This window comes from Andrena cerasifolii, chromosome 13, assembly GCF_050908995.1.
Source record: "Andrena cerasifolii isolate SP2316 chromosome 13, iyAndCera1_principal, whole genome shotgun sequence".
In the NCBI taxonomy this organism is placed as follows: Eukaryota; Metazoa; Arthropoda; class Insecta; order Hymenoptera; family Andrenidae; genus Andrena; species Andrena cerasifolii.
The window spans coordinates 9,551,817-9,574,760 of NC_135130.1; the positions used below are offsets into that span (position 1 = coordinate 9,551,817).

Consider the following 22,944-nt stretch of genomic DNA (forward strand, 5'->3'; position numbering starts at 1 on the left):
TCCCGTAAGGAACGGTGCTTCCATCCTCGCCTCGTCCTGAAACGGCAGAGTGCGCAGACGTCCTTCGTCGACGAGGAACAGAGCGGCGTAGGCGCGAAACGCTCGTCCCCGTTCTCCCCCGGAAGCATCGATGCGGCCGAACGGCGCGGAGGGTCAGAGAAAGAGGAACGAACGGGGGAGCATAGGGGTCGAACGAGGCTGGCCGGTGCGAGAGGAAGCGCCGAGGAAAGCGGCGCGTGCGCGCCACCAGCCTCCAGGAGGGCCAACAGAGATCTAGATGGAGTACGGATCGTAGAGGGGTAGCGCTCGAAAGAGGGAGAAGGAGGAACGTATACGCTCTGGGTTCTCGTAGGGCAGTCGTTCCTCCTTCGTCGTTCCTCCGCGAGGCGCCGATCCGCGCTTTTAACGAAATTATTCCGTGGGAGAAAAAAGCTCTCGGCCCTGGGCCAGCGGGCTGCCCTGTGATCGTGCGTACACTCGCCACAGGAGCGGCGTCCCTCGCGGAATCCTGACGCTGGGACTCGTGCTGGTTGCGTGCGGTGACCGCTGCTCCCTCGTACGAACGGTGCAAGCGCCGGCGGAGGTGGAGGTGGAGGTGGAGGCGGTGGAAGAACGCGACGTCGTCCTTTTCGTCGTCCACGGTCAGTATCGGCCGAAAGAATCCGCTCCGCGCTCACCGTAACCGCGGCTCCGTGGCTTCCCTCGATAGACGCTCGGCTCGACGGACATCGAGAGGGAGGGGGATCCAGACCCGAAGGATCCTCCGTTACTAGTGTCCTCGCGATCGCCGTTTATTGATTTCCGCAGGAGCCATACCCGTTTACTCGTCACGCGAAATTTTGGCCGCACCATCGCGCGTTTCGCCGATCGATTCGCACGCTCGTCCTCCCACCAGTCGCGCGCGGCCGACCCTACGCCTCTGTCTCTCCTCGCAGCGTTCGGTCGCCTTTTTTTTCGCGATTTATCCGAATCGACCGCGGCCAGGAAGGAGGAAGGGAGATCGACGTTCCAAGGGTGAACGATACCTCCTTCGAGGGACCTCCTCGATCGACCGATTTTCCTGCCCTCCCGGCTCGAGAGGACTCCCTTTGGTGCGAAACGTGTGCGCGAGTGTGGTGCACGGGAATGTGTACGGTGCACCTCGGTAGGAGTGTTGTCCTCTGATGCCCGTTCTCGTTGTCGGTGCCCTCTTTCCGTAGAAGGATAACGGTCGAAGTGTCATTGAACTGCTTCAAGCTAGCTGGACGCCTTCTATGGGACGAGTCGACGCGGAAGGGGAATCAGCGAGAACCGTGAGTCGAGTCATTGCACTTTGCCGCGGGTGAGAAGGGTTAATTGTTCCCTTCCGTTGCTGTAGGCAAGAGTCCCTGTAGCTTCAACTGCTAAGTAAAAAACAGAGGGAAAAGAACCTCGCGTTTGCGCCCGTAAAGCAAAGTTTTCGAGCATTCCTAGCTGCTAGAATTCTAAACCCTAATGATCGAGTAGTAGTGGTAGACTTGGGTAGCACAGACAGGCGGTAGACTTCTATCAGTGGGCTAGAGACTTCATAAGTCCCACATCAAGGTAGACAAGCGTTTTGGGCCTGCTATATATCCGACGAAACACGAGTCACTTTACACGTAACTGGAGTATATCCCAATTACCTCGCTTTGTATCTTCCGCGCGCAATACGCGAAACTGTTCAGGTTTCCTTGGATGTCCCATTGGTGTTCTCGGTAGAGAGACCAGTGGGACGCCAGGAGGCGCGTCGATGAACGGAATAATCGTAATCGATATGCGAAAGCGTGACAGGTCGGCAGAATTCAATGAAGAAACGAAAGAAAAACTAGGGACGAGGCGGTGAGAGCCGAGTCATCGTACTCGCGGAGGGCTCTTATCTCGATCTCGCACGGCGTACGCTAAAGAACATCTCCGATACACGAGATCGGGATCGATCGATCGGGCACTCGAAGGCAGTCCACTCTCGAGCTTTCCTGACCTAAGAATACACCGTTGGAGTGCTGTGGAACGGGGTGGAGTGGACTCCAGAACGAACTATAGTGGGGGATCGAGTAGAGGAACCCCGCCCCCTTTTCAAGCATCCTGCCCGACAACGATGCCTGCAGATTTGTCTTTTCTCTCTTGTCCAAGCTGTTCCTCTTATCAGCGACGGCACACGTCGCCCCCGAGGTGGCTGAGCAAGTAGGCTCAGCAGTCCCCGTCTTCTTCATAGACCAGGGAGATCCTCCACCCCGCGATATCTCGCATCACGTTGGCTAATTGAATTGGACTTTTCATCTGCACGTCCTGCCGGGTACATTGACTTTCTCGAGCGGATCGATCCTCGTGTCGGTATCCTTATTCCTCCCCGTGAGTCTTTTCATCCGTGATCCCTGCTGAGTAGTCGATCGCTGTTGGAGGCTACAGAGTCGAACTTAGGGGACACGATTTGCCGTCACGTGCGAGAAACGCTCTAGACACGTGCTTCATCGCGTTTGGATCAAGCTGTAGCGTTTTTTTTTCTTTGTCCCTGTCGCAGAATCGAGCCGAATGATGTTCAATTGACGAAGACCGCGCAGCGCTAGGAATGGCCCCATTCAATTCCGTCTTCCTGGGCGTCTGGGGAGTGTTCGTGATCGTTTTGATACAAGGTACTAAGACCACCCCGTGCCTATTATCAGTGGTCCTCAACCTGCCCAGTCTCCTTCCTCTAATGCCACTGGAGGCAACTCACTCTGCTGCCGTTGCTGTCACCCTGAGCACAAGGAAAGTGTCTAATTGAGATGAGTGGCTCGTTATTCGGTGGAGTGTGCCCAAATATCCTTGCCACTTGACCCATGACTGGTTCTAGGTTAAGGACTGCTGGTGTGCACGTGAAAGGCATTGCGCGGATTCTTGATAACGAACTATTTGCAGAATCTAGGCCTGTCAGCTGGGACGATTGGTGGACCTATGACGGTATTTCCGGTAAGGAATTCCACACTTCTACCTCCGTGGCAATTGTTCGTTGTCTAGCCTACTGTAGATGGCTAAGTTCAAATAGATACAAAGGAAGCTATTCTTCGACGGGCTTGCAGCAGTTAAAGTTACACCCTCTGTTTTTCATGAAAATACTTGTTTGCCGGTTCAAATAATTTCACACTCCTTCGCTAATTCTGCAGCTGAGTCAAGAACTTTGACCCTCCTCGTTCGGCTCTCTAATCGTTTCAATTTGAAGGTCCTGGCTTCTGGGGTCTCATCAATCCCGAGTGGTGGCTTTGTCACAAGGGCAGACGACAATCACCGGTAAACCTGGAGCCATCTAGGCTTCTCTTTGACCCGAACCTGCAGCCCCTTCACTTGGACAAGCACAAGGTTGGAGGTGTTCTGGCCAACACTGGCCACAGCGTGGTGTTCGCGGTGGACAATGACACTCGTCATCCCGTTAACATATCTGGTGGACCTCTCAGCTATCGTTATCAGTTCCACGAGATTCATCTGCACTTTGGCCTGGACGATCGGACCGGCAGCGAGCATACCGTCGATGGACACGCGTTTCCGGCGGAGGTATGTAACGGGCCTAGAAACATAGTACCTTTAAACATCTGATTTGAGTTTACAATATGCAAATTACTTGTTTCATAATATTAGTAGAGTATAATGATAATTCACTACTCTTTGCCATTCATTCGTTATTCATTTAATTCTGATTCTTTCCATTCCGAAATACTTGAACGAGCATTATGTGTTTGGAATTTTTGTGAAAACACTTGCCGATTAAAGAGGAGTTACTTTTGTGAATTTAAATCCTCTCTTTTGATCGAAATCCATCATCCCTTGTAGCTTGAAATATCCCCCAATTATGGAAGTTACCTTCATCTTCTTAAGTGGAGGCTTAGCATCTTGAGTATTAGGATTAGGCAGTAAGACTCTGTCGATAGTGTAGAAAGCTGACCTGGATATAGAAGTCCTAGTTCGAATCCTGGTTCAACAGTCTTCGGCAATGCGATTGGCCTTCTCAATTTTACATCTAGCCTTCCATTTATCGTCACTTCTCACAACGATTACATAGAACAGACCTTTAGAAGCCATGTTGAATATCAAACTTGGACAGGAATAGCCTATTGGTGGACTAAACAGGCTTGGTTTCGAATTTGGATCCACTAGTCCCCGCCCACCGCCGCTTTTCTTCCCCTGTCACTGTAATCATACCATTTTCTTCCCATTATCGACCCCTACTATAATTCCGTTTTTCTATACCGTAGCTGCAAATATTCGGTTTCAACTCCCAGCTGTACAACAACTTCTCGGACGCTCTGCACAAAGCGCAGGGTATCGTGGCGGTGTCACTACTCCTCCAGGTACATGCCTAATCTCTCTTTCCGCCGTAATAAAAACCGATAGATTGGATCGATGGCGACAGGAAAGATCGCAGTAAGCGATACGTCATAGACACCCTCTCTTCGTTGGCTTTCAGGTGGGAAACCTCTCGAACCCGGAGCTGCGAATATTCACTGAACAGCTGGATAAGATCAGATACGGAGGTGAGAGCCAGAGTAATTTAATATCTTAGGAGAGTCTTCACGTTCTAGAGAGTCTCGGATTTCTTGAGTGTCACGTGTTCTTCGCGACGATATTGCAGTATCGCGTGCTTTCGAAGGAAAAAAGGGGGGTTGCAGAAAAGTTAAGGTAGTTTAACCCTGAAATGTTGGGGTGGGAGGTCTGTTTGACTGCAGCCAATAAAATAGCTGAATAAACGACACAATTTGCCCGATTGCGTTTATAAGGTTTTTCATATAACGTGGACAAGCTGTTTTCTCAAAGATTGTTAAAGGAGGAGGAAATTTTTTTACACATTTTAGGGCTCACTGGGGTTCATGATGGGGTGGGTTATATAAAGTATTGCACGCTGGACGAAATTCGTCTTTGATGGCTTATAGCCCACTTAAGTCCTTTGGGCGACATCTGTGGCTCGTTGAGATGATGCCTAAGTAGATGGCAGTACTGGGTGGTTCCCAAAAAGCTCATATGCAATATCGTATTAGAATTCTCATTTATTCATAATTTGTTTGTGATTTCGAAGGCACAAAAGGACCTCGAGAAAAGTGGGAATCAGACAAGTGGGAATCAGATATTAACTCCCACTTTGACGATAGGTCCGTTGCACAATTGCGTCGGTGTTGAAACAGGGCCTGGAAAGGCGAATGGAATTGCAAATAATTGATTACTGTTCCCAGTTCCTTCGATTCTTGATAAAAAGAAAGCATGCGAAAGTAGTCGTGGAGGTATTAAAGCCTTCAATGAGCAAACTTCCTAGCTGAAGTAGATAAACTTGGTCCTTCACCTAATGATAAGGAAAAGACCCCATTAAGCTGTCATTAAGGGTTGGCAAGTCAAAGCTTACGATCGGTATCCTTCATAAATATGGCGGTTGATAGTAAAAGCACCATCAGCCGAGCGATCTATTTAACAAACCAGCTTCCTCCGCACACGTATCCCAATATCGTGGGGTGCATAAACCCAAAGTGTCCCTAGGAAGTTGTTGCAAGGGGCCATCGCCTTGAAACTCGAACGCAAATCGCTGTCACCTGCAGAGTGTTGCCCGTTTCCCGGCTGCTCTCGATACACGACGGAAACTTGCCAACTTTTCGATCGAAATTGCGGCTGGTTCGTGAAGACACGCGAACTTTTCGCTCCGCCATTAGCCTTAAGTGACTCTCGGGACGTGTCGCGACGACGTGATCCCCGAAAATTATGTTAGCCCTCGTAGTGGCGCGGGTGCAGGAGCGCGGATGCTAATTGGGGTACGTATGCGGCTGGCAGTGCTGGGCTAGATCTCGGCGTTTATCGATCCTGACCGATTGCACACAGGCCAGGCGATGGAGATCAAGCGTTTCGTGGTGAGGGAACTCCTGCCAGACACGAAATATTACATGACGTACGACGGCTCCACCACGATACCCGCCTGCCACGAGACCACCACGTGGATCATCCTGAACAAGCCGATATACATCACCAAGCAGCAGGTGAGAACTACCATGCCCCTTGATCTAGGCCATCGGTATATCGCTCCAATAGATAGCGCGGCTGAGTCTCTATTAGCTTCCATCCTACACGATTTCTTTCATCCCCAAGTTTGCAGTGGGTGAGACCTCACCTAGGCTGAGTCTCACCTAGCGCATTGTAGAGGACAGTTTAAGTTACCCATAATGTGGCTTGTATGAGTGCATTCCTGCACCCCAGATAAATCGGGTACCCAGAGAACTCCAGCAGAGCAACTCTATACCTATCCCAGGAGGAATTTTGTAGAAATATCCCGCCTCGGATGTTAAGAAGCAGTTAGTGGGGCTGAAGATTAACCCATTGACCCTAAACTTGTCGATACCAGCACAGATGCGAAAGCCACGTAACTGAACTTTGCAACTCGTCGACCATCGACGGACTTTCCATAGCGCGCACCTTGTAACCTAGAAACGTGTGGCTCCCAACACACGAACACCCACCCCTATTAGCTCCATGTTTCTGCTCTCGTGTCAGAGAAGGCGCGATACCGCCGTTTTTGTTCTCTATATCGCACCTCCAAGGTCCCTCTTTTCTTTCCGGAGCAATCGAAAAAGCACCTCAGGCTCTAGAACTTCATTTCGTTTCCTTCAACGCGGGCCGGGGGGGTGGAGGAGGATCGTATCTGCCCTAGACGACTTGAAGAATCGCGGTAGCTCACGCACGAAAGTAGTTTCTGATGTTCTTTTAACGATTTCGCGCGGCACGCACGCCCCCCCCAACAAAGAAAATTGGTTCGCGGTGGGTTCTTTATCATCCAGAGATTACGTTCTGATGTCTTAATGTGTTTTTTCGTTCTAGATTTAACGATACGGTTCGGTGAATTGTATTGCCGGGTAATAAAATAAAAGGTGGGTCTCGCGTCCGTCGGACAATCGCATTAAATGAATATTAATTAACGAATGGCATTGTGGCAACATCTTCGATCCTCCGTTTCTCTTTCTTCTTACTTTATGCCCAGGATGATCGCATTCCTTGAGGTTAGAGCGCGCGTCTGATGTTTTCAGAACGAATACTAGAATTAGGGAATGGATGCTTCTATTTATATCCGTTTGCCAACTTTTCTTCACTCGCCTGAAATATTAATCAGTGAACAAGGCGGTCCTATTGTTTCGACCAATACCTGCATCGTCCCAAATTGAAAACTGAAAATAATTCCATCGGGGAATATTAAACATTCAGAGTGACGTTTAAATCACTGAAGGGTCTCCTCGGATTCTCTTTCGCGCGCCATTTTCGTCCCTCGTTCTCCGCAATAATAGTGAAAATTATACGACGGGAATGGCGTTTTCCTCGCGTATAAAATGCTCCAGCGAAGAGAAACAGCGTTTCCAGCTACAGCATAATGAAAATCCGCCGGCAGATCAATCAGCTAAATGGGACGACCGTACGCGCCGTGTGCATTTGCACTTTTGGAAATCGAAAAAAAATAAGCAAACCCGCAACGGCGTTCCGCCGCCGACGCCATATTTGCGTGCCCGTTTCATATTTTTAATATCGCGCGATCGGCGGATCGGCAGTGCGCATTAAAGGGCGGAAAAAAATCCCAGCTCTGTCGGGCGGCACGCATAAAGCACGGCAAGTATTGCATTCTTTGGGGAGGAAAAAAAAAACGGGGCAAACAATATCTGAAACTCAATAACGGACGAAATCTATTGACTTCCGGCGGATGCGTCGCGCACCCTTTGTCGTGATTGGACGTTCGAACGGCTCCCATCCCGCCGTGCTTTCGACTGATAAATTAATCCTGGGGACGCGTTTTAATTTGCCGGAATAAATCAGAATCTCCCCCGGGGCACGAAATATCACTCTGACGTGGAAAAATAGGGGAAACGTAGCCGCAGACGTGGAATTCATTTTCACCAAAGGGGAAATGGCTGGATAAGCCTAGAAAACGAAAACAAGTCGCCTTCGGGTAGGCGTGATCCGGTAACTGAAAACGCTTACAAACAAATGGCCACTGAAATTACGAAATGAAAGCAAATTTTACGGATTAAACCTAAAAGAACGCGATACGTGCTAGGGGTTGCAAAATACCTGGCACGGGGATTACGCCGTTAATTTGCAAATGAGGGCCGGGCTCAGAGGCCGACTCGTCCACCATAAATTGAATTTCCCTGTTAGCCGGCTGCTCAGAAAATTAAGCACCGACCTCTATGCAACTTGCATTTTATGTTTGGACAATCGCGGCGATGGACGTGGGAAGTTTCGCGTTGCAGTGACCGTGTTAAGCTCAATTGTGCTTGTGGAAAATGTTTCCGTTTCCGCCGGGAGAGGTAATTGTTTAACGCGTTCTGAAATTATTTCCTTTTTGTGGGATATGCACTCTCACGGCTATGATCAAAGATTCAATGCCTACTTTTCGCGGACGATATACCGAACATACATAAATTTACAACGGATTTTAATAAATTTATCGAAGACACCGCGGCTGGCGTGCGAAGGATTATACTTGCTAACGGCGGGGTTCCGCGAATGGCGTTTTTCGGGGCAGGTTACACCGAGGCCATCAAAGGGATGCAAAATAACCGAACACTGTGTCGTTCCTTATTCCGAAAAAGATTAAAAGAGCCACACATCGAATATTCCGAGGCTCGGTGCCGCGTCGCGAGGTAAATTACAGCGATTGGTGACTAGCGCTCATTTTCCAAATGAATTTTCTCGAAAACGTGGGCTCGTATGAGAAAACGTCATTCGATATTTTTTATGAATTTTGAGATGTTTTAGAGATTTTCCTCGTCCAAATGAGGAAATAGGGCGAAATTTCATTGTTCTTAGTAGTGTGCATCAACGGCTGAATGTATCGAAGGCTATTATTTATGAACTGTCTTGAATTTTTGCGGTATTGAGCCTCGGTAATGGAACAAACAGAAATGTTCATATGCATGTTGATCTTTTTGTCATTACAGCTTCTCGCCCTGCGGCAGTTGATGAAAGGAAACAAGGAGCATCCGAACGCTCCGCTTGGGAATAACTTTAGACCGCCACAGCCGCTTCACCATCGCCCCGTGCGAACGAACATCGATTTTAACATTCAGGTACAAAAAGGGAAAGATAACGCGATTACGTTCTTGTACAATCGCCGACAATTATCTAAACTCTTTGCTCCTCAGGGGCCGAACAGTGCGAAAAACTGTCCGACGATGAATAGGCAGATATATTACAAAGGTATGAAATGTAGCGCGCACGATGGCCGAATAATGGTAAAATGGTAAAAGTTCATTGAATATTCGCTGGAACTAGGTTACGATGCTGCTCAATTTCCCTGCGAGCATTTCTATTTTCGTGCGAACGACGGAGCGCCACACCAGAAAGGGGGCAAATGTGCGAACGAAGGCTGGAATTGGGGGTATTTCGATTAATTTATCGACAAAGCACGTTCTTGAGAGCAACGTGTTGGTGTTTATGCAATTACGTTATTAAATGTGTTTACTGAAAGTACTCGTACATGTATCGAGCGATATGATTGACCCGTACCACTGGAGTACGGGTGGGGAGTACATAGATAGCGCGCGGGCAAGTGGAATAGGGGCGTGCGTAGTCAGACGCACTCTCCGAACCAATGTGACGGGACGTTTGTCTTCCTGTAGCTCCTCACATGTGCGTTATTTTAAAAAGTGTTTCAGGCAAAAGTTGCTCGTATTGATGAGTACTTTGGAAAAGTGTAAATCTTTATCAGGAATTCCATTCAATATTTTCAATTCATACACTTTCATGAGAAAAACTCCCGATATCAAGGGACTACCTAGCGGAAAGAAGAAGTATTAGTAAATGATACACGAAAATGTTTTTTTAACTACAGTTACCGTAGGTGGTGGCGCTCCCCTCCTTCACATGGTTGCAAATTTTCATGAACTTGACCCAATAACGATATACCAAATACCACAGACCAAAATTGCTTGTTGCAGCAAACAGTTGGAAATAACCCCATGAAACGTCGAATGGACGGTGGCCGATGTTCGCAGTTTAACTACGCTTTCCCTGGGACGAGATGGAACTTCGCTGTTAAGAGAGATAAACCCACTGACATATCAATTATAAAATCGCGAGACCGGCGGTCGTCGATCGGATTAAGCCGGATCGCGGTGGCGCGTATCGAGGCGAAACGAGGAAGAGAGGGAGATGGGAAAAGAAAAAAGAAAATGCTTCGTTGTAATATTAGACGTGAATTGCCAAGTATGTTTCCAGTAATGAGAAAAAAAAAATGAAGATATACCTATATATATATACATATATATATATAGAGATTAAAATTTAGAGGAGATAAGGTAACCGTAAGATTACACGCAAGATATATTATTATACGTATATCGATCAACTATCGAAAGCTATTGACTATCGTGGCCTGCGTTTTTTTTTTGAGGGTGGGTGGGGGTGGGGAATCGACAGGGAGAGAAGACGCGACTCTATGTATAATAAAGATTCATGCGTGAGCACACACACATACACGGACACACGTACACGCGTATACACCGACACACTATCGAAACGAAAGTTTATACTATATTCTTGTAATAAAATGCTGAAAACGTAGACGAAAGTGCGAGACCATCGAAACCTTATAGTTGAATGTGAAAGCATCGTAATCCCATCCATTTATCCCGTCATCCCATTCTCCCGCCTCTTTACCGACAGTGCTCAGTAGGACAAAAGGCCAATCGAGGCTCTCCTGACGGTAAGAGCGATTTCTATAATATCAGCCCTGCTCGGCCGATAAGACAGAGCCGTTCAAGAAGTTATGAACCGCGCTGAGATGTCTTTTTGATCGATCCAATCGTCTATACCGCCTCTGCGAAGTCGATTAATTCTCTCCACGTCTTAGTACCCCGAAGTTAGAGTACCTATGGGAGGACCCTGATCCTTCAGCCTCATCCCCAACGCTTCATCCGCCTCGTGCACCCTAGAACACGTTTCAGAACGGGATTCTGTGTCCGAGCAAGCGGCTACCGAGGTTGCTGTCGCGTGTAACCGGAATCTCGACGAGGGAAAGGACGTAACTGGGGTCGAAGGTTGTTTCTGATGGCGCGAGGGCGGTGGGGCGGTTTTGGTAGAGGATTTCATTGAACCAGAATTCGACGGTGCTGCCCACGGATGGCTATGCGGCAAGGGCGTCAAAAAGGGATAGCGATGGGTGACGAGCGAGAGGACGGTGGAATAACGAAGGGGAGCGGGGGTTGGTTTCGCTAGGAGAGGGGAGGAAGAGTTCCGGTGAGGGAGGGGGAAGCGAGAGGAACAGACACGGGAACACGGAGGCATCGTGTCGGTGGCCTCTGCGGCAAATCTGCAGGCTTTCCCTGTAGTACGCACGACGATACTCGGAATAACAACAGCCAGGGTGTCCCTTTTGGACGGAAAACTGCGCCTCGGATTCGGTGTGTCGGTCGAGCCGTGGTCTATTCGGGGTGTTCGGTGGTGGTTCTCTTAGTGGTGGCACAGGGAGGACGGATCTCGGGGGATGAAAATCTTCGATGGAGCGCCGAGGTTGCAGAATCCACCGTCCCTGTCCTCGTCGCGTTTCAAGGCAGACGGTCGTTTCGCCAACGCGGAAGCTTCTTATCGTCGGGCATCACGCGACCAGATTGATTGATCGGCCGAGAGGATAATAGAAAAGAAGCAGTCGATGCCAGTCGACGACCCCGCGGCCCAGGTGGGGGGTGTCCTCTCGTGAGAACGGGCGAGCACACGCGTGGAGAGGAAGCTGACAAGTGCATCGTCGCCGTTTCTGTGGGCTTCCGTTCACGAAACCTCCTCATCCGTTCCTGATCACGATCGTTGGGTGCCAGCTCGCTGGAGGGCTAGCCTTTCTCACCTCCACGGGGAGGATAAACAAAGGGACAGGGATCGGGAAAAGGGAGAGCGTATCTCCTCGGTCGAGTGGTACAGTGTGCTCTCGCCTTTAATCCCTCGACCGCCGCGATTGGCAAAGCGTGCCGGGATTTTTCATGGCAAGTACAGCAGCAAGCGAATCGTCTACTCCTCAGTGCTTCGATTTCCACGCACGAAACACACAGGACTCCCATGTATCGGGAGTCGAATCGGGACCCCTCCCCCCCCTAAAGTTCTTTGACAAGACTCTCGTTGAATTCAATTATCTAGATTCCGTCGTTGCCACGATGTATCGATGCCGCAACTTCGGTTGGACTTGCCACAGTGTCGTTGGATTGAAAATTACAACTGGCCCGGTTTGCCGACTAATTTATGATCGATACAAATTTCCCGGCGCATTACACGGGCATGCCATTAGCCGAGTCAGCGATTAATATGCCTTAGAGGCAGGAAACGGTCCACCAGGCGGGCAACCGTGGCCTGGAATCCTATAGAGGCGTTCGAAATTCTCGTAACCCCGATCAGAAGCGTTCCCTTTGTCCCCCACGAGTCATTGTTGCGCGATGGATATCGCGTTTCAAACGCGTTCCCAGCTTCAGCGTCGCTTTCTTCCGTTCCAGCACGGGTCGCCGAAAAACGTTACATAATCGAGTGGTGGTTGTTTTTGTTGCAGGTTGATCATTCGCCCGGGAGGAGGTGCGAATGGAAGAGTAGACTGGCTGGCGGCGATTGTGCCGGTGCCCGTGGAGAAACCGGGCTCCGGCTCAGGATGAAAACTGAGACGTCGCCGACAGTAGGTTCGTGTTGACCAGGGAGAACCAGTCGGCGAAATGAAAGCACCTGAGAAACAATGGAAGCGTCCACGCAAGCATGACGGCCCCATTCAGATTCGCAGACGGCATGCCTAGTGGTGGCCAGAGGAGACGCTCAGGTAAAAACTGGCTGAGCACCCTTAGGTACCTTGCTTTTTCATGCACTAGATTGGGTGACGATATTTCCTGACGGTTCATCCTCAAGTGTACTCTTTGTTTCGTTCTCTTTTCCAACGGAGATAAGATTAATTTGGCCCGGGTTAGGTAGTATCAGTGGACAACTGTAAATTCAACTATGATCTTCAGACACCAAATTGTTAAAAGACTGCTTGATTTATAGGCATTTTTGGGTTCTACTAGTGCATTCAAAAAGCTCGAAGTGATCGTATAAATTTCGATAACTTACTAGCAAATTGTACTTTCAAAAATCGGGATGGAAAGATTAAGTCACCACGTCGGAAACTTTTGCACGATACTGTATCTTGATCCCTACGCAGGATGCAATTAAAAGTGAGCTTTCTGCCATCGTTATCGCTGCTCGTTGTGTAACTGACAACAAAAGAGGATTTAAATTAAATTTTTCATTCTCCATTAACGACCATTCAATGTTCAACGTCCTTTGAGTAGTTGAGAATCCAACGATTCTACATCATATGCTATTGATCCCTTTATTCTTAATTTCATTCGCTTTTGTGGCTTTATCTAAGCATATCAAAGAGAAATTATCGGTCAGAATAACTTGGTCAAGTATTTGTGTGGATTTCCATTCAAATCGATTGTATTAATATTCATAATCGCATCGACAAATTGTTCAGCTGTTGCAGATGCCAGGTATTAAGATTTGTTACAAATCAGCAGAGTTACATCAATTACAATGACCGAAATTATATTTCATCTTTATCCATCCCGCGTTCCATTAATCATTCTGCACGGTGTCATATTTTTGCCATTTATCACTAAAAACGAAGTCCTTTTTACAGACTTTTTTAAAGTTATAATACTGTATTTTCATTCGTTCTGCTTCATTAATCCTGCTAATGTCCTCACCCCGTTTTCATCCGTCTCTGTACTCGTTCTTATACAAGCGAACATCAGTTGCTTTTTCCACAATAAGCGATCCCTTCTGATAAATAATTGTTCTCCATATGAATGGACGTGTTTCTTCAACGGTTCAGAAATATGTCACAACGACCTCCACTTATGGTAGAATTCTTTACACCTTCCCAACCGTAAGGAATCCAAATTTGAAAAGTTTGATAAATATAGAAGTATTTTACCACAGAAGCAATTCACTTTTTGCGCTCGAAGCCCCATCAAGTCCCTCAGTTTCATAAATTCTATAGAACATTGGTCGTGGTTTCCGTGCCAACAGGAGAATCCGAGCACACAAAAGAGTGTAAGCCCTTGGTCTATTGTAAAGGAAAGCATATGCTGACCATCGTACGAGCAAATACTATCTCCCTTCGCGTATGCAAACATTATACGTCCATTGAGCAGCGAGCACGTTACAGACCAGCCGGGTACATTTACAGTACCACATGCTTGAACAGTTTTAAACGATGAATTTTCAAGGCTGAATACCATGATCCACGTTGCATCACTAACTTCCGCCACGTGGCTCACGTTTCAAAAAGTTTCCCTTTTTCCCCGCCATTGATCCAATGGAACGCGAGAAATACCGGATTTACGTTTGCGTTTAGGCTGACCTTCGCCGAAAAACTGAGAATTTCACGCTACGGAACTTTCGCTCGTAGTAAAAAAGTCATTCTATTCTTTTATTAGCCGATAGCAGCGATGAAATATTCGTGAGCCGAGCCACTGCTAAAAAATGCTGCACTTTGGAATTCTTCAACGTGTGCGCTACCGCGTTCCATGCTTTTATTTCCCGCTTTTCTGTTCTTCGCATTCTTTTTTAATTGTTACCAGAACGGGGGCATTTTAGGCGACGAGCACGTGTCACGTTTAATCAACATGGTGTACAATGGCGCGTTAAGTAGCTTGTGTCGGTGGTGAGAGCGTGTTAATCCGGAAATTATCGCGCGTAATTTTACATGCTAACGCGAATGGGTTAAATGACGGCGTCGTTGCCGGGGCGATACAGAAGGTTCCAAAACATTTGCCTGGGAAATAGTTCCAATTAGCCGCCCATGTGTGCCAGGTTTCGGGCGAAACTTGCTCTTCCATTTTGGTGGTACTCGCCATGCTAGTCTGCTACAATTCAAAACCCTTCCTTTTCGCAGGTTTCTAATCGGTATAGGAGGGGTCCACAGGAACGAATAGAAGCTGCAAAAGAGAAACGGACAGTGGCATGTTAGGGACAAAGCATCACCCTCTAGGAGGGCACATACTGCTTGCCCTATTCTTCCTGCTGGGTATGTTCGCCCTGCTGTCCCGAGCAGCCGCATTCCCAGATTGGACAGACTGCCCAGAGGTGTGTCGGTGCAAATGGACATCGGGGAAAAAGTCGGCCCTGTGCCCTGACGCTGGCCTAACATCGCTACCCGCTTACCTGGACCCCGATATGCAAGTGCTGGACCTGTCTGGTAACAAGATACCGGCGCTGCAGTCGGAGGTGTTCAAGCGGTCCGGCCTGCTCAACCTGCAGAGGGTGTTCCTAAGGAACGCTGGCATCCACCAGATCCACGCGGACTCGTTCAGGGACATGAGGGGCCTGGTCGAGATCGACATGTCGGACAACCATGTGAAGAGCCTCGAGCCGGGCACGTTCCTGGGCAACGAAAGACTGAGGATCCTAATTTTAAGCGGCAACCCATTGGGCACATTGAGGAGCCACCAGTTTCCTGTCCTGCAGCACTTGCGGAACCTCGAGCTGCAGAGGTGCTCGTTGACGGAGATACATGGGGAGGCATTAGTGCATCTCGCTGGGCTGGAGTCGCTGAGGCTCGATCAGAACGAGCTGCAGTACTTGGAAGTGTCGGTGATATCCAGCCTACCGCGTCTCAAGACGCTAACTATGGACGGTAATAGGTGGAGCTGCGATTGCAGGCTTCGAGAATTCCGAACCTGGCTCATCCCCGACGTGCCCAACAAACTGTACTCGGTGCCGCAAGTGTGTTCATCGCCATCGCGTTTGGAGAACCGCAAATGGGAGGACGTTAAGGGGGCAGAGTTCGCCTGCGAGCCAGAGGTGTTCGTGCTGGCTAACAGCATTCAGGAGGAAGTGAACGGAAACGTCAGTTTAGCCTGCCATGCAACGGGAGATCCGGAGCCTGAGGTGTGGTGGCAGCTGAACGGAGGTCCAGTGAACGCGAGCAAGCTAACCGACCAGACTTATCCAGGGACGTACGTCGTCTACGCGACATCCGACGGCGGTGTCACCTACAACGAGCGATCCACGTCAGGGAGTGTGACCGACAGGTGGAACAACCTCACCGTCTACAACGCCAGCGACGGTGATGCGGGGGAGTACGCATGCTTCGCGAGGAACATAGCTGGTTTAGCGAGGGACGCTGTCAGTATAGCGATTCCGCGCGTGTACACGGCTCCAACGCTCTCCCAGAGCGACAACTGGCTGCTCTGGGTCAGCCTGGCTGGTGGCGGTGCAGCTGCCCTGTGCGCCTCCATTTCCGCGGTTTTATTGGCGCTGTGTGTGTGTGGTGGTTCCCGTAGACAGAGTGCTCGCGAGAAGGTGAAACTCCAAGGCAGTACGAGCTTCGGGGATCAGGAGAAGAAGCTTCTCGATCTGTCCGTGACAACAACGACCCCGGGGAACAGCAACGATCAGGGCAGCGGCCACGGTAGCATAGTGGAGGCCTACAGTGCTGGTGATCTCGAGCTAGCTGAAAGGGGCTCGATCTGCGACCCCATGAACGCAGCCACTGTCACCGTCGAGAGACTGAGACCAGAGATAAGCAGTGGCTCTATGAACGCAGTCAGAGCGGTCCCCTGCTCTGCCATGTTCCCGCCACCGCCGCCAGAATTCACGAGCGGCGTTCTTCCGGCTGGGATCTTCGGGAACATCTTCATCTCAGTGTCTATGCCGCAAGACGCTTCAGATCGCTGTTACCCAGACCTTCTAGACATTCCTGTTCATGGCGCTAGCAGCGTGGTGAACAAAACTAGCGTAGAGCTACCATCGGCCAGTAGCGTCTCGAGCTTCGCGACGCTACCGCGACGAGCGCTGCGCTCCAGCGATCTTTGTTCACCATACGACAATATGGGGCCCCGTGTAACAGCCAACGGAAGCTCCGCGTTCTCTCTGACGGATGCGGACTTGCGGCTATCGCCTCCTCCGCCGCCGCGAATCATTCAGCCGCCGCACGAGTTCGTCTCTTTGTAAAAGGACACGTCCTTTTTCTCGAGCAAACTGTTGGTATACTTTATCCCGGAGTTGATCCGTCGCTTTCTTCCCACCGTTCAGTCACGTCGTCCTTTCGTTGTGTTCGTCGTCGACGGTGTTGCGTGTGTACTTGCGGATTTTATACAGTGAGACATCGGCCTACCAGGTGAGACAGGCTAGACTGAGACAGTGGAACCTCTGGTTATCCAAACGAATGATCTGGTTGTTATATTTCGTCGCGACAAGTAACGTGTGGTCGAAGCGGATGGGATGCCTGTGAATTTGATAGTTTTCTTCGCGCTTATGTCCCGTTTTGTAATCCTGTTTAAAAGGTTACTTGCGTTTTTCACGGTGGTTAACTGTAGAATCTTCATTGTAGCGCGGAAGTCTGTTATTCGTTGTTTCACGTGATGTAACAGGACTGTTGCAATGCTCGACTGATTTGGAAGACTGCCTGACAGGAGAATATACTTTTATAATTTGAAATGGCCCTCCAGGAACAGGACACTTGATTGTCTTTACAATTCGATATATGAAAATAGTGTTCAGAATAAAGTTCGAACGATTGTATGAATTATCACCGCTGGATATGTCACTAATATTACCTGGTTGAACAGTATTTGGGTATTCGGGGTTCTGCTGTTGGCGCATTTCGAGTAATTTTGGAATCAAAGATACTTTCATCCCCAAACTCGTTTTACTTATTCCCTGTTAATACTATCCCTACAGTATTTTTGTATTTCTTATATCGAGTGCTCAGTATTTTGGTAAAACGTTGAAACTAAGCTTGCCAGTTACAAAATGAAGTTCAACACTTTCAAAATTTGACTGACCTTAACGGATAAAATACACTAAGACCAAGATACTAATAATTGTGCCACGCCCGAATCAAAATATCATTTTTATATCACACCGACCATACATTGATAATTTCACTATTCGAAAGAAATGTTTATTCTCGCCACTTGGTAAGCGAATGGCTCACATTTTTAACCATCAGAAACCACTCCTCAAGCGTACATTGAGTAAAGGGGTTGTATGCATACAGGGACCTAGAACGTTTGTATCTCGTGCGTATATTAAAGACGTCCGGCAGATTATCGAAAGTAGTATACAGAATATTTGATCGAATCCAATCCAACTATGTCTGTCCAAGCCTGCTCGATTACGTAATACATCGAGTTTCGAAACTGCACGTGTCCCGCATTAAACTCGCGCGAAACTAAAAAAAAAGCCACCAGCCCTCTATTGCAATAGCGATGTTCTATCACTTTTTGACAGAGCAGCCACTTCACTTTGTAAATAGCTCTACATTCAACCACACAAGAAACATCCACGAACCTGTGTTCAATCACTGCAAACAATATTATAATTTCACTTTTAACAAAATTCATTACACGCGATAAAGGAAAGACATCGAATTAGTGACTTTTTATATAACGCACCACCAAAGACTCGCAGTTTCGAAAGAAAACCCCTCGTCTGTCTATTCGCTTGTCTGCCCGGCTTGCATGCTTGGTCCTGCGTACACAAGATGGCGGCCCCTGCAGGAAATGGCGCGTGTACGGTGACGAGTGCGTGCGGTGAGTTATAGTATGTATACGTCTCGCGAGCAGTACAAAAGCGATCGAGGACAAATGAAATCTGTGGGCTGTCTATCCCCTCTGCCTGTACCTAGTCGGCACGCGTGACTCATCGCCACGTGGACCGCTTTCCCACTCCGTGCCCTTTTACTTCAGGTAAACTATGGGATCCGCGAATTCGCGAGGATACAGGGTGGGGATAGGCGGTCAGTCGAGGTCCGCACAACTCCCGCAGCTGGCCTACTTTTTTATAGCCCAATTCCTTTAGTTCTGCTCGCAGGACTCGTAAGTCTCTTCTAGTTGCCAATATCCCCCCACCCCTTACGGAGAAGCAGGAGATTTGTACATAAAAAGACACGATAATCCTCAGCGGCGGAAGGATGGACAGAACGAAGTAACGTGTTATCTCCCCTACTCATTCTCGAAACTGTATCACTAGTTTGTTACCGTACTCTACGTGTGTACATATTTGTTATCGCCAGTACACGTATTAATAGCGTGGCCGACGTGTCGGTATCCATTATGAACACTTTGTCAATTAATAAAACGATTGAATTTTACACATATCGTGTCATTGTTCAGATTTATTCCGCTTGGTGGCCGATCGATCCGCTGGGGCCTGGACGCTGCGTGCAACGATCTACAATACGCTTTAAACTCGAACTTTCCCCGTGATAGGTTTCTATTTAAGTATTGAATGCTCTATGACGGTCGCATCGCGTTTTGGTCAGGTTTGCGGGATTACGTAACCGTGCTCGCTTAAAGATTAAACGAGGATACGTTGAACGGCGGAATCGGATTAAGCAGGGCCATGCGAATTGGCGGTTCGATTGCGTCGGTATAATGGGTGCATTATTTAGTTAATTGTTGCAATGTATCTGGTTCATTATATTACTCAGTTTCCGATGTGACAATGTACCTCCACTAAATCGTGTTTGATGCTCGAAATCAAGTGGTTGGGATCGTGCGGTTCTAACTCGTGGAACGTGATGGGTTCTATCTACCTATTAGTGTTCTAATACCTTGTTACAATTTATGAGAATTGCGTTTCCATAAAAAGAGGAAAGGTCGAGATATTCAATTCCATTTAATGTGGCAAAATATTATCGGTTCCATCAGAAATAAGCGGGGATGGCGAGACTGTTCCGCGAAAAGCGAATTTTTATCCATACAATAACTGAAGACGGGTCACGTCGCATTTCTCTCAGTCCCCCGACCGCCATCTTGCTTCCATATCTCAGAGACGGTCGTCATCCGTTTTCCAATTCGAGGGGAACATTCGATCCGCAGAAATTCCGATATTCCAATACCAATTGCTAAGTGCATTCGCCGCGGGACGACGAAAATTCGCGAAATACGAGTCACCGGGGAAGAAACGAGGACAGGTAGATTCGTGGTTAGAGAAGAAGAAGGCTCCATTGAAAAGGAAACTTAATTTCACGGGGCTTTATTACTTCCTTTCTTCTGTCGGCGAGAACTGTTTGGTCGAGTCGCAATTGTGCACAATCCCAACGAGTCCGCGATAATCGATAATAAATGCAGACAACGGCACGTCGGAATCCATGTTCATTTGAGTACAGAGTATCTACAGTAGCCTATAGCGTCCTGTATAAAGTGGAGTTAAGATTGTAGGCCGCTGAATGGAGTATAAGATAGATTAACCAATGGCAGAGCCTTCTGGACCGAGGATGTGCACCACGTTGCGCTCTCCGTGAGTAATCGTGTCGGATCCTGAGTTTTAAAGGGTGATCATTTACAGAATGGCCGCTCGACGTCGATCTCGCGCCCCAATCTTGGGGTGTAGTCGTTTGGGGTCAGTTGGTTGTTTCTAGAACCTGCAATGGGGGATCAAAGCAGTTGCAATGTTAGTAGAGATATCAGTTTGGGATTATTTTTGGATTTGTATTCCTTTCATGGCGTAGGAATGGGTAAGGTACGTCTGGGATATAGAATAACCTGCGGAACCCTGACGAGGATGGGTGCAGTAGTGGAAACCCAATTTTCGAGGGAATCACGATACAGATTACAGATCTTGAGGAGTTGTTCAACGAAAAACTCCACTATGGGTTGGATTTAAGTGAAGCAAGATTCTGAACTTCTTATATCCTGTCGGATTGAACTTCTGTGTGAATTACAGTGCGATTACCGGGCCACGAGAATCTGTTGGAACCGACCAGTCTATACGTTTCACTCCACCGGCAAGATTATCTCATCCCGAAGCCTTAGAATCAGTTGCACGCCAGTTGTCAAATCGATCAGTTGCGTTGCAAGCTAGAATCCAATACACAGTTGTGATATACCATTCAAATAAAATAGGCGCTGCACTCTTGCTCCTCAACCCCCAGAATATCCACATTTAAAACCAATCTATAGTTGCGATAAAATCTAGTGGACCCACGAGGCCACGCCCCCACACCAAATCATCCATTTAAACTTAGTATCCCATAAAAAACCTACGGTACCTTCTATCAGGGAGCGAAACATTCTCATCGATCCATATACCACAAAGTTATAAAATTTCCATTAAAAAAAAATCACCCCCAATAGCAACCTTTCCCCTTCATTGCCAGCCGCGAAACATTTGGGCGGTGTTTGGCCGCTAAACTCCGCGATGACCCGCATAAATACCGTATTATAACCGCGTTTTATTCCCCCCAAATTCGTTCCGACCCGCGTAACGCATTGCAGGGGACAGGGGACGGCGGAGGGGTGAAATACGAGCGGCACGAGGGGAAAAATTAAATTGGCATTTGGATCGAGCGCATCAACAGAGCATTCACGATACACGTCGGCGCTTTTGCGCCCGGATCACGTATCGGCGGGATAGATTTTCACGCGGACACGCCATCGGTTTGCCAAAAAACGCTTCTGCATTACTGATGCGGGAGGGGTGGGAAACGTTTGCCAAGGGTAAACAGCTCAGCTCGAAGGATCGTGTTTCCCCAACGGAAGAGAGGGTACATTAGCGTTTTGTAAGTGATATTTTTGCTCGTACCTCGAGCGTTGGGGTAGAGGGATTTACTGTCGTCGATCTTCTGCCATGGCCGGTAGTCCTTGAGGAGGTGCAGACGATTGGGGATCAGCCACGATGGGTCCTTCAGAGTTTTCTCGGCGTGCTTGGGTTTCATCGCTCTTTCCATGAATCCTGATGGAACACATTGCGTGAGTATAGGAAACGGCAGGCGGTTCCGCACAGAGAGTCTGAGCTCAGAATGCAACCATGCTGCACCTTCGTAGTCCAGATCTACAGGGAGATCGAGGCCGGCGTCGTGCTCGTTATAAAATTGGAAATCCTGGTCAGGCTCCATGTCGCCGTTGAAATTAACGTTCGAGATCGGTAGATCGGACCTGCCAACTCTGGGATAGTGTAGCAGGCCTGCGGCACGATCGGACCTGGCGAAGTTCACCATCTCCGAGTTCCGACCGATCCTTGGGTACGGCACCAAACCAGACGCACGTCTGTTGTTCGCTTTTACTTTCTGCCCCTCTAGAAGATCCAAGCGATTGAGACACATCGCGCGAGCCCCATTACCGCACGGGGGAGCACTGATACGATCACGATAATGGTACAGTTTATGAGTTTCATTTAGAAGCGAAAGAAAATGGAAATCGATGCCGCTAATACCCTCAGCTCGTGTCGTGGGAAGTTCGAGTGAAAGAAAAATGAGAAGTCTTGCCTTTGGTGGACTCGAAGTGTTGGCCAACCGAACATCGGGATACTGAAAAGACACAGAATAGTCATAGAGCTATTCCGAAAGCTTGAGCAAATTGTGCGCCCGCTTGGGTTCTACGAACTGCGATTTTATTCCAAAGATTTTGTAAATTCTCTTCGATAATTAACAGGATCATACAGGCAGAAGAGAATATTGCCTGAAAGATCTATGGACTGATTCGAAAAAGGCAAGGATTCCATGAACTTCTAGATCTAAGGGGACCATTAAGGGGTCCATTTTGCGACCAGTGGTGCCCTCTGGGTACTCATAGATCTGCATCTGAACATAATGATAGATGAATCAACGAGTTTCATCCCTAAAAAGTGTTACACGCGATACAGTACTATATCTACCCCGTCCAAAGGAGTCCAACCATCAAATGTTCAGTACTCTTTAACTTCTTAACTGTCGCCCAAGATGGACATCACTAAGTAACAAATTGTCGATAAATATAGGCAGAAGGGTTTTCCTTAACGTAACGAGCCTCGAAACCATTGAAAAGTAAAGAAAATATAAATATTCGACGAAGAAATCGGTCCGGGAAAAATCGATGGAAAAAGTGCACTTACGGTTGAGAGACGTAGAAAATATTAGAACGACGAGGAATACAAATAAGTGATCCCTCATCACGATGAAGGTGGGCCGTCTTAGGGATTGAAATTCGATGAAGCGAAGCTGCGGAGGACGCGATC

At 48.2% G+C, this 22,944-nt stretch overlaps 3 protein-coding genes across 8 annotated transcripts; 2 read left to right on the plus strand and 1 right to left on the minus strand.

Moving 5' to 3' along the window:
* The first annotated feature begins 300 nt into the window (after positions 1-300).
* Positions 301-10,558, plus strand: Carpb (Carbonic anhydrase-related protein B). 5 transcript variants are annotated; one of them, XM_076825107.1, is made up of 10 exons: positions 301-641; positions 2,519-2,630; positions 2,896-2,946; positions 3,197-3,525; positions 4,224-4,319; positions 4,436-4,502; positions 5,830-5,984; positions 8,928-9,056; positions 9,132-9,186; positions 9,927-10,558. In XM_076825107.1, the coding sequence occupies exons 2-10, from the start codon at positions 2,567-2,569 to the stop codon at positions 9,941-9,943; spliced, it is 963 nt and encodes a 320-aa protein (XP_076681222.1). In that variant the 5' UTR covers positions 301-641; positions 2,519-2,566; the 3' UTR covers positions 9,944-10,558. The 5 variants fall into 5 exon arrangements, with proteins under 5 accessions (XP_076681222.1, XP_076681221.1, XP_076681223.1 ...); XM_076825106.1 differs by lacking the exon at positions 301-641 and adding an exon at positions 656-1,292; XM_076825108.1 differs by lacking the exon at positions 301-641 and adding an exon at positions 1,313-2,349.
* Positions 10,559-11,265: 707 nt separating this feature from the next.
* Positions 11,266-19,103, plus strand: LOC143375744 (uncharacterized). The gene is made up of 3 exons (XM_076825151.1): positions 11,266-11,963; positions 12,518-12,775; positions 14,897-19,103. Exon 3 carries the CDS (start codon positions 14,965-14,967, stop codon positions 16,954-16,956), a length of 1,992 nt encoding a protein of 663 aa, XP_076681266.1. The 5' UTR covers positions 11,266-11,963; positions 12,518-12,775; positions 14,897-14,964; the 3' UTR covers positions 16,957-19,103.
* Positions 19,104-19,523: 420 nt separating this feature from the next.
* LOC143376073 (CAPA peptides) lies at positions 19,524-22,944 on the minus strand. 2 transcript variants are annotated; one of them, XM_076825916.1, is made up of 5 exons: positions 22,822-22,944; positions 22,217-22,258; positions 21,769-22,026; positions 21,535-21,684; positions 20,236-20,374 (listed from the first exon to the last, which is right to left on the minus strand). In XM_076825916.1, the coding sequence occupies exons 1-5, from the start codon at positions 22,877-22,879 to the stop codon at positions 20,289-20,291; spliced, it is 594 nt and encodes a 197-aa protein (XP_076682031.1). In that variant the 5' UTR covers positions 22,880-22,944; the 3' UTR covers positions 20,236-20,288. The 2 variants fall into 2 exon arrangements, with proteins under 2 accessions (XP_076682030.1, XP_076682031.1); XM_076825915.1 differs by lacking the exon at positions 22,217-22,258 and having other exon boundaries at positions 19,524-20,374.

What these genes read in the sequence shown, in the direction of transcription:
- Carpb (XM_076825103.1), top strand. Translation starts at nt 2,693, where the DNA reads ATGCCACTGGAGGCAACTCACTCTGCTGCCGTTGCTGTCACCCTGAGC. An exon ending in ACCCTGAGCACAAGGAAAGT is followed by an intron (nt 2,752 to 2,836) that starts GTCTAATTGAGA and finishes TTCTAGGTTAAG; the next exon opens with GACTGCTGGTGTGCACGTGA. An exon ending in GACACGCGTTTCCGGCGGAG is followed by an intron (nt 3,526 to 4,223) that starts GTATGTAACGGG and finishes TCTATACCGTAG; the next exon opens with CTGCAAATATTCGGTTTCAA.
- LOC143375744 (XM_076825151.1), top strand. Translation starts at nt 14,965, where the DNA reads ATGTTAGGGACAAAGCATCACCCTCTAGGAGGGCACATACTGCTTGCC.
- LOC143376073 (XM_076825916.1), bottom strand. Translation starts at nt 22,879, where the DNA reads ATGAGGGATCACTTATTTGTATTCCTCGTCGTTCTAATATTTTCTACG. An exon ending in ACACTTCGAGTCCACCAAAG is followed by an intron (nt 22,027 to 22,216) that starts GCAAGACTTCTC and finishes TGGATCTTCTAG; the next exon opens with AGGGGCAGAAAGTAAAAGCG. An exon ending in TGTAGATCTGGACTACGAAG is followed by an intron (nt 21,685 to 21,768) that starts GTGCAGCATGGT and finishes GTGTTCCATCAG; the next exon opens with GATTCATGGAAAGAGCGATG.